The following is a 10,489-nucleotide window of genomic DNA, read 5'->3' on the forward strand; positions in this document are numbered from 1 at the left end:
ATCATACATACACACAAATCAACGTGTTCAACTATAAGAAGAAGCAACAGAGACCGTCAATAACCTATCAAATTCTGAGGATCATTCCAGTCTTTCTTATACGTCAAAAGTTCAAAATTCAAACCTGAAGTTACCAACTACTGAAACACCTACCTGTTATTGTAGAATAGAAATGGTTCTTAGCTTTTGGAATATGCAAGTTTTTACATGCAACAAGCCATTGAATCCCAGGTGCAATTAAGGAGAGGCCAAAACAAAATCTAAGGGGAAAAGGTGTCATGATGGAGTAAAGTGTTACTCCGTATTTTAGCATAGAATATTACAAATCATGTACACATTTGGGCAAAAACTAACAAGTATTAAATAATACCATAAATAACTTGGGTATTAAAATATGAAGTGATAGCAATACAATCAAAATCAGTTGTAATCCAGTAAAATCTTGGCTATTAAAATATAGTGGTAAGAAAACAAACAAAACAAACAAAATCAGTTAGAAGGGGAAAATCAGAGGAATAGTTGACTATAACCAATGTTTTGTATCCTTGGGGGAAATGAATTACAAAGAATACAACTGAGGAATGTGTTAAAGCAGCAGAGTTGGGGTCTATTCTGCAAATATCACAAACAATTAGCACCCTGAACCTGAAAGTCAACGCCTAGGTTGGTTGAGGCGTGGCCTGTTACAGAATACACGACCATTGGCCTTCACAAATCCAGCAATTCCAAGACTTATGCTAGCCCAAATCATTGAAAACAATAGGTTCCAAGGATTATATTGAACTGTAAGTACAAAATGAACATTGCGTATAAGGCTTAAGAATACAAAGAAAGAGGAAAGATGGTTTACACAAACTATTACTTGTACAACGCAAAAGACAAATAGAGCACACAAAATCAACAAACCTCATCCATAGCATAACAACAAATATTTTGAAGTATAATAACTTACCTCGCCTTAGTGAGATGATGGTGAAGAAGAACCCAACCAAAATCAGCCCAAAAGCCATTGGGAATGACTGCAATAGGATTAACACATTGTTAAGTGATTGTACAGTAAATTGTGGAAAAGGATTCAAGGACTTTTTAACTCCATAAGTGGAAGCATGACATGAATCAATTCATATAATGCAATCAATTGGTCTGTATAGTGTACTCTGACCAAAATCCATATCTGAATACATCAATCATGGCCGGAAACTCAATAAACATGAGAGTGGGAGGAAAGGCTGAATGGAGTTTGTTACGATAGAAGGGATTCAATTCTTTAATCAATATCACCAGACAAAGGTAACTGTTATGAGCAGTGGAAGAACTGAGTTCTGAGAAAGAAGGGCCCAATTCAAACTGGTTCTAATTGATAATTTGTTCCTTGACCATTGTACCTATTTGTTTCAACGTAATTAACATTTTCTCCAAATTCATACACAATCTAGTTTACAGAAATTAGTGTGCCATTGCCTCATGGTCTTCTTAACACAAATAGCTTAAGAATCAACTCCACAATATATTGTCCAAATTTCAACCACCAATAGAGGACTAACCGAAGACCATCAACTTCTTTTTCAAAAGTAAAGATCATGGGACTAAAATACTTAAGCCTATATATATTGTTGAATTTGAAAGATCGAAAAGCCGCCTAGTGGGTGGAGAATAACAACCACCCACCAGTTAGGCAGAAGCAAAAATGAAGAATCAAAGAATGAGAACATGTATTATAATACTGAAAGGTTACAATATATTTCTATAATTCTGTCTCTAATGAAGAAACATCGTACATATATATACAGACACATAACTCTCAATTAAGCACATATTCATAAACAGACACAACCCTTTGTTTTTCAATATATATCTTATATAAATCAGTTAATACTTAATACTAGCTAAAAATGGTGAATGCTGTAGCACTTTTTCTTTTAAACAGGGGCAAGATGGTGTTCTCGTCTCCCACCTTATGTTCAAAGCTTGAAGGACAAAATTGAAACATATGGACAACATGGTGAATAGATAGTGCTTAAAATTGTTTTGCAATCTTACCAATAACTAGTGCAGACATTATTTGGTGAGAATTCTCATAAGATAATTTCTTTTTTATGGAAAAGCACAGACGGAAACATCAAGGACTAACCTAGATAATAAAAATACTAAAAATGCCATAATTGCCATATCTATTATGCTCCACTCTGATCTGGCCATTAAATCTATTCCAACTAAGGTTACAGAGAGATTTTGTTTTTTAATTCCCTCTTCCACAAACTACTATATTGAGAATCTTATGAATGCAGCTTTGCAAGAACAGCTTAAAGTAGTAGGAGTGTCAATGAAATACTCACAGCAACTGCCTCAACACCTCCTTTTTGAGATGTCTGTGTCATATCTCGCGAGGCAGAAACAATGTAATGTCCATGCAATAAATCAGTTGCATCCTTCAGTGTAAAAAATAAATAAAGTGCATCAGTACCAAAACTAATCCTAATTAGATCATGAGGAAAAGTCGATCTCATCAAATCATTTTAATTTTCATTTTGAAACCAAAGAATATATACATAGGGTGAGGTTCCTATGAGAACCAACCTCCCAATGAGTCCATGAGAACCAATATCATCTATTAAAAAAATAGATTTAAGGATGAGATTAATTGGAGGATTAAAAACGCGTGTGCGCATATTAGGCATTATGATGTGTGCATATTAAGCATGTGTTGTGTGCAACATAGGGACATGCTTAATATGCACACATCATAATGTGTAAAATGCACACGCGCGTTTTTAATCCTCCAATTAATCTCATCCATAGATCTATTTTTTAATAGATGAGATTGGTTCATTAACTCATGGGGATGTTGGTTCTCATATGATCTCTAATATATATATGCATGTGTGAGTGTGTAATTGGTAAATTCAAAATTAAAACTAATTCCAAGAAACTATGGTGAAACCTCAGTTAATTGGTGTTGGTAACACAAAATAAACCAAAAGTAGTACTGGTTATACTTGCACAGAAGATAAAGCAAGATACAAGACTGCTCAAAAAGATTTATTTATTAAAAAAAAGATGAAAAAGAACACAAACCTCTATGGAAAGAGGTTACCTAGATCTAAGTGAACAAAAGCCACGGATGTGTATGTGAAGAACGATACCTGTTTTGTACCGTCACAGAAGTTGTTCAAGTAGTAGCGCATGAGAGCATTACGTCCATCATTCAGAATACCTTTGACAGTTCGCTTACCATATCTGCATAACCAATATCCATGTTACAAATCCAGCTAATCATGATTTCACCCATAAAAGTGAGAGGGAAAGAAAATCAGGGGTTCAGAATGCCAAAGCTCATATAGATACAGAAAATAAGGATAAGAACATGAAAGTTTGAACCAAATAATGACATACTTCCTGAATTTCCTTCCACTAAGACATTTATACATTGTTTATCATGTATAGGATAAGAAGAAATGAAAGCAATGACCCAAATCCAGAGACTCTTAGTGTGTATCAAAACTTCAATGCTTGAGTTCATTAACCAAAGCATAGCTCTGAATCTCCAGTTTACATGGTTAATTACCTTAACAGAAAACCAAAAAGAAAATAAAATCACAAAACCTACAATTTTTAAGTGCAGATTTTAGTGTTCAAGCTTGCATAGTATAGTGGGTGATAATTACGAAAAATGCCACCATTTTTTTAAAAAAATTTGATATGATCCTTTTGATTTTTTAGATGTAAGGCTGAGATTGGTTCTTAGTTTTCTCCTAAGGACTTGTTCTCATATGCTCCAATAGTCCTTAGGAGAAAACTAAAAAACCAATCTCAGCCTTACATCTGAAAAAATTGAAAGGATCATATCAAATTTTTTTTAAAAATGGTGGCATTTTTCATAATTATCACCCACTTTACTATGCAAGCTTGAACACTAAAATCTGCACTTTTCAGAATTTTCCAAGCTTGCACATTTAGTATTAACATTTTGCTCATTTAGTATTAAGAGATTACATTTGCAAAAATACATAAGTACATTGCCCTTAGGGTTTCGATTTTAGAGTTTTAATTGAGTTTTTTGTTTTATTTGGTTTAGTGGTTCACTTTTTACCGATTAGGGTCTAGCATTTATGATTTAGATTTATCATTTAGCTTTTCCATTGATTTTTTTTAAATTTATCTAGGTTTGCATATTTAGTTGTTACATATTACATATTTAAGGGTTCAAGTTTGCTAAGTGAAGTTGATGATAATTACAAAAATGCCACCGCATTTTTTTTTAAATATGATATGATCAGCCCGATTTTTACAGATATAAGGCTGAGAGCCTGGGATTGGTTCTTAGTTTTCTCCTGGGGGTTTGTTCTCATGAGATCATAAGCCTATATATATTCATTATGCAGGCCATGTGGAAAGTTTTATATTCCCTTTAAATAATGCCTTCGCCTGAGAGCAAAAAAGAAATAAATCATGCCCAATGCTCTAAAGAGGTCTAAAAATAGCAACCTGACAAAATCTCCCTTTAAAGCTGGAGTACCAGAATATTGGATACTGATATCATCCCCATGATTAGCCCACACTGCACATAAAATTTGAAGGGTTAAAAGTAAATACGAGAGTGTCAGGGCATAAAAAGGAAAAAGAGAGATAAAATGCTAAATATCTGTAAAAGCTAATGAAGTTTCAACACCAACAGCAAAAAACAGTCTATACTCTAGAAAAGGCATAAATCATAACAATTGCCTGAAATTACTTACAGATTTTGAAGTTCTCATCAAGGTTGGGGTGCTTGCTAATTGTTTCTTCAGCATTAAAAACACCAAGCCTTCTCAGTTGGAACTCTAGCATTTTTTGACCAATCATGCTCTGCAAACACAAATAAAGTTGTGATGTACACAGAATAACATCTTGAAAGTTTCAACTCCTACTACATATGTCAGTGACAGTAATGTAGTACGGAATACAAGCACATCCCAAAAATGATTGAAGTCAATATGCCTATGTGGTAAGTGCCAGCATGAACCCCAACGTATGAAAAAAGTAAGCCAAATACTACAAATGTCACCACATATTGACCTTCTTCAAATAAAGCTAAAATAATGAAATGGTAGACATTTTAATGTAGATCAAGTTCATTAGGATTGACCAAATAATTAATCAGAATCTTGGGTCCTCTGCAGTTCATTCAACTCATTTACTATGAAATCACACAAAGATGTACCCAGCCCATATCACGGACAGCAGGTCTTGAAGCAGTAACTCATAGAGTTGGGAAGCTTTTAAACTCATTTGTTCTACTTCCCCAAAGAATTACTACTGCCGTTTAAGGGGATACAAAAAGATCAAAAAGCAGAATTTTATAATAGGGTGTAAAAACATGGAGGTGAAATTCAATATAGTGATCCATGGAACCAATGGGTATTCCATATTGTCATTTTGTGTTTTACCACATGAAAAGAAATTTTCAGCATTTTGAAAGCAGAGAACATGCCTGAGTAACATTTGTCCGATCTAAGCAATCAATGCAATTTGTCCTCACAACTCCAAGTTGTGTTTCAAGTTTCTCACCTTTCTCATTTAGTAAAAAGTACCTTCCATACAAAATTACAACAAAATATAAAGCAGTGAAGTTAGTATAATCATAACATCTTAATAAATGTCAAACAATAAGTGACTAATTTTAATTGCAACACCACTGCGAGATCACCAAAAGCTGTAAAAGATCAGACAGTCTGTCAATATGATCGCTGACTCTGGTTGTATAAAGTTAAGAATCATCCAAATGATGATCGTATTAGTGCGCATACCATAGCATGTCTAGAAAGCCCACAAGTGCTATGATCAAATAAAGAAGTAGCTCACATAAACACTTCTGTGGGCTTGGAAGTTGTAACTAATACTAACAATAAAAATAAAAAGTTTGATCATGTGCTTATTAGTTTTGATTTGGGAATAAACCATACCTGTTTTTCATGAGAAAATCCTCGATTTGTTCGTAAAGGATAGAGAGTCGCTCAAAATGAACATGCCCACATATGTGATGAAAATCAAAATTCAAGTATCTACAAGCATGTTAGGGATTAGCATGGATTGCAGAAAGACTTCATATAATTAAGCTGCCAAGAGATTGGGTACTACCTCACATCTTCATTGGCAACATGCTGCATTGCTTCGGAAAACTTTTCACTTAAGCGTCCCTCTCCTCCATGCTGTTCGAAAGTCAAGTGAGCTAAGTGCAAAAAGCTACAATAATACTCCACACACATACATGCACTGTATAACACTAAGATTCTAATGAAGTGACTGAAAACGACTGGCTCAGAACATACAATCTAAAAGAGAATAAAATGACTTACAGCGTACATAAAAACGTTCACCATTTATGATGTGAATTCCCACGTATTGATTTAGTCCTTTGATTGAATTATTTATTTTCCTAAGAGACTTCTTAAGAATTCAACCTCCCGTGATTTCTTTCATATTTTATTTTACTTTGTTATGTTATAGGAATGCAAGTTGGGCATATGACTAAGCACACTATAACTATTCAACTTCCATTTACTTTCCCCCACCCATCCTTTTTTGACAACTTAATATGAATGAACACATAATCATCTTCTTACTCTGATACTAAATGCTGACACAAAATGTATGAGTGGAAGATGGCATGGTCATCATTAAGAACACTTTACCCATCACAACACATTTAGCCAAAGTGGAAATATTCATATCCATGTATGAATCATAGTATCATACTATCATCTAAATATAATGATGACACCAATCCATACATGCTTGGTAAGCTTGTTAAGAGCAAAAGATCTTACACTATTGACAAGATCAATGGCTATGACGTTTCCATATTTCTTCCTTAGATCCAAAAAGTGCCGCTCAACCACTCGTGGCTGCAGATATTGTATAAAAGAAATTATTAGTATTAACTATTAAAGGCATAGTAACAACATTTAAAGCTATTGACAAACAGATAGTGCTACTCACTCCTTCATCCCATTTCACTATCTCAAACTTTGGCTTATATGTCAAATCAACAATCTGATCCCACAATATTGGAATTGACCCACGGACCTACAAAAGGCAATCTAAAGAGTAAAATAGCATACAATAATGTGAGATTATCATACATTTAGTATATGATAAAACAAATGTGCTCAGTTTTTAGAATACATACGATTAATAAATAGTAATCTGTGGCATGAATATGTTAAAGAGTATAGTCCAATGTGAGGAGAATTTATGTGACTGACTGTATGTGTGTGAAAGTGGCACATTTAAGACCTGAATAAGTACTAAGGGCTTTATTTGCACTACTTACTATTTCTATCCAGAAAGGAAGGTGAGCATTACCATGTAGAAGACTTTCTCACTAGGCACATGAATATATTCTTAAAGAGCATTTGAATTCAAAAAGAAAAATGTGATGTAAAAACACATCCTTTCTCAAAATATAGTAGCTCACTAATAGCTAATTGTTATAAAATACACATTTTTTATTTTATTCTTTTACAAAAACTATTATTGATTAGTAGGGAGTCAAAATTAGGGAATTTATTTTAGGAATAAAGGAGAGAATGGTGATGATTTTCCTATGATTCTGTTTCTTGATTTTCACTTTGCTGTTTTTGAGGACAGAATTAAGCTAATTAGTTCTTTACTTTATTAGAGTAGTTTGTATATATGTTGCTGTATTCACCACCCTTTTTTTCAAGTAAGAATTTCAGAACTTCTTCAACTATCACAGGTGCAAAAGAAACTCAGCCAGTAACTCTGTCTGGTGTATCATCATGTACTCACCATTACGCTCAATAAAACTCTTGGGTAAACTCTAAACCGCATGGACAGAATTAATGCAAAACGCTATATAATGGTTATTTTGAACTCTTGCAGATACAGAAAAAGAGTTGCATCTTAGAATACCCATCCGCAGGCTAGGCTCACTTCTTTTTCTAATGTAAAGCTTATTACTTGTCACTCACCCAACTGTTCAAAGGTTGTCCATCAGACCATCAGCACAGTAATAAGAAACAGTAAAATATCCAAAATCCCATTATGAATTCTTTTGGTCATTTATTACAAAAATACTCTAGGTCACACTGGGCAAGGAAGATTACAGCTACTACCACTTGTATTTTAATCAAAATATCCTAGGTCAACTTTCTTCATTGTCTTACTCTATTGTGGAGAGAATGAATTCAACACTATTTAACACAACCAAATAAACTGTCAATGTTTGGTTCTACTTTTACAAAATTATAATAAGCACCATAATGCTTGTCAAAAGAATGAAATAAGTATACCTGAACAAAAGATGCTGTAAAGCCAGCTAATTGTATTATTTGTTCACTTTCCACAAAATTTGCAACATAGCCATCAGAATCAGCCCCTCTTCTCCACATCCGAGTGCCTAAATTAATGGTTCAAATTGGAAATTAAGACCAACTGATTTTAAAAAATTCTTATGTAGGTAATTGTACAATTATTCACTTCTTTCTGTATTCAAGTGAACTGCCTCAAAAGTCCATTTATCTCAAAAACGATTCCAACTAAAATCCCAAGTGCACCTCAGTGGCAAGAATAACCCGATAAAAGTGTCATAAGGCCTGTATGAAAAGAAACTGAATCCTCAAGACATGAAATAGATGAACTAGTTCACAAGCCGGATGAAAGATCCGAGGTGGAACAGTATCTTATTCATAGTGGTGTCTCCAAGTAAACCGTGTAAAGCAGCAAGGAAAGCAACAAAGCATATAGACTCAAAAGTTGACAAAGACCAAGAAGAATGTAACCCTTCAAAAAATGCTAACTATATATCATCATTGCAATTTTGGACTGCTTAGTGGTGAATTTGTAATCCTTTTCCCACCTAGTGTATATATCGTTTCTCAATTTCTCTTCACTTGCATCTTTTACAATTTTCAAATGGCTTAGCAAGGAGCCAAGGATAGGGAAGGGGTAAACCACTTTAGGTTCTAATTACCAGATCTCCTGTTGCACCTCCGTGCAATCAATGTAACATCAATTACGTTTCTCCCAATGGTTGCTTGAAAGCTGTTAAAACCTAGTGATTAGTTAAGGAGTACCTTTGAATGGAACATAAACAAAACCTTAACGTCAAACAAGCGTTGAAATATTAAGGTTGCTCAAAGAGTTCACATTAATCAAATAGCAAGGATACTCCCATGGAGAACGGGCAGCAAGAATGGGTCAAGCTGCAAAGGAAAATTGCATATTCATTGAGTTACAATCTGGAGGAAGATTTGAGACAATGAGAAATAATATTAATCTGACCTTGCAGTCTATAAGCACTTCCATCATATAGTTGTTCCAAAGAAATCGAGGGTCAGCCTGCAAAAGAAAAAAGTGAACAAGGGTGTTAGAATAAATTGGGTTTTGTTAGAGTCTTAAGGAGTTGTTAGAGGCTGTTAGTGTGTGGCTGTCTTTCTTTTTCTATACCTATAAATACTGTACAGCTTCAACCTATCTATACATTGAGTGAGTTATACACTACCGTGAGTTCTTCTCTTTAAACATTAACAAAGGGAATAGCAAAAATCAAGGTCTGGTCAAATATCCAACCAATAGCATGCAAGCAAGCAAGGAAGCAAAGACGCTTCGGATGAATTCTTCTTTTTTTTTTTTTTGTGCTTTTCGGTATACCAGTGAGAGATCTGTACATGAAATACCACCTACAGCATATGTGTGTGTGTACTATGTGAAGTCAAAGCCATATGAATTAAAAAGGCTTACTTGTCTCCAAAGAGGAAGTAGCTTAGACTCATCACCCAAATCATGTAACCGTTGAGCACTGCAACATAGAAAATTTTGTACTCTTAAGGGCTACTGTATAATTATCGAGAAAATGAGACAACTATAGTTAGGCAAATATTTAAGCAGTAGAGACATATCACAAGTGGCAGGTATAGTTCACAATATAGATACATATAAAAGAGTAACAATTTATCAAAACATTCTTTCTTGTTAGTTATTACAATATATTCAATTACGAAAGATAAATCCCAGGATTTAGCCCCCAAGTCTAAACTCCCCTTGAGCAAACCCAAGTGTCTTAGCTTTGAGACTTTAAAATAAACTAATAAAATTTTTCTTAATAATGACAAAACTAAACTATAAACCACTAAGTTTAGCACAAACTCTGAAAAATTATAAGGTATGAGCTCTTTGCCCACAAGAACTCAACCAAGACTGCTGGTCTAATAATATCTGTTATGGACAATGTTAGATATTAAGGGTTTTATAGCCTCTTCCAGAAAACACCCTAAAGCTCAGAAACCCCTTGAGTGAACAAGAAACTCCAGATACCCCAACTGATAATTTTTCATCAGTTGAAAGCTGCTCACAAAACACTCTCAAGCATAAAATTCCATTAATATGTATATAGGTACATAGGAACTTCTTGAGAAGACCTCCTTGTACAAGAAACTTCTCAAAACCCCCAAATGATGAGAAGTTTGGGGGGGGGGGGGGGGGGCAT

At 34.3% G+C, this 10,489-nt stretch overlaps 1 protein-coding gene across 2 annotated transcripts in view; it reads right to left on the reverse strand.

The window, feature by feature from the left end:
* Positions 1-357: 357 nt before the first annotated feature.
* LOC116013680 (phosphoinositide phosphatase SAC6-like) overlaps positions 358-10,489 on the reverse strand; it is a 13,658-nt gene continuing 3,526 nt past the window's right edge. For both annotated transcript variants that reach the window (XM_031253568.1, XM_031253567.1), the window contains exons 6-21: positions 9,745-9,802; positions 9,286-9,342; positions 9,173-9,206; positions 8,975-9,055; positions 8,295-8,401; positions 6,979-7,065; positions 6,807-6,884; positions 6,118-6,188; positions 5,943-6,041; positions 5,471-5,570; positions 4,737-4,845; positions 4,486-4,558; positions 3,144-3,237; positions 2,337-2,429; positions 953-1,019; positions 358-783 (exon numbers count right to left, since the gene is read on the reverse strand). In XM_031253568.1, coding sequence (XP_031109428.1) covers positions 653-783; positions 953-1,019; positions 2,337-2,429; positions 3,144-3,237; positions 4,486-4,558; positions 4,737-4,845; positions 5,471-5,570; positions 5,943-6,041; positions 6,118-6,188; positions 6,807-6,884; positions 6,979-7,065; positions 8,295-8,401; positions 8,975-9,055; positions 9,173-9,206; positions 9,286-9,342; positions 9,745-9,802 — 1,339 coding nt within the window. In that variant the 3' untranslated portion in view covers positions 358-652. The remainder of the gene's footprint in view (positions 784-952; positions 1,020-2,336; positions 2,430-3,143; positions 3,238-4,485; positions 4,559-4,736; positions 4,846-5,470; positions 5,571-5,942; positions 6,042-6,117; positions 6,189-6,806; positions 6,885-6,978; positions 7,066-8,294; positions 8,402-8,974; positions 9,056-9,172; positions 9,207-9,285; positions 9,343-9,744; positions 9,803-10,489) is intronic.

This window comes from Ipomoea triloba, chromosome 3 (assembly GCF_003576645.1).
Source record: "Ipomoea triloba cultivar NCNSP0323 chromosome 3, ASM357664v1".
NCBI lineage: Eukaryota > Viridiplantae > Streptophyta > Magnoliopsida > Solanales > Convolvulaceae > Ipomoea > Ipomoea triloba.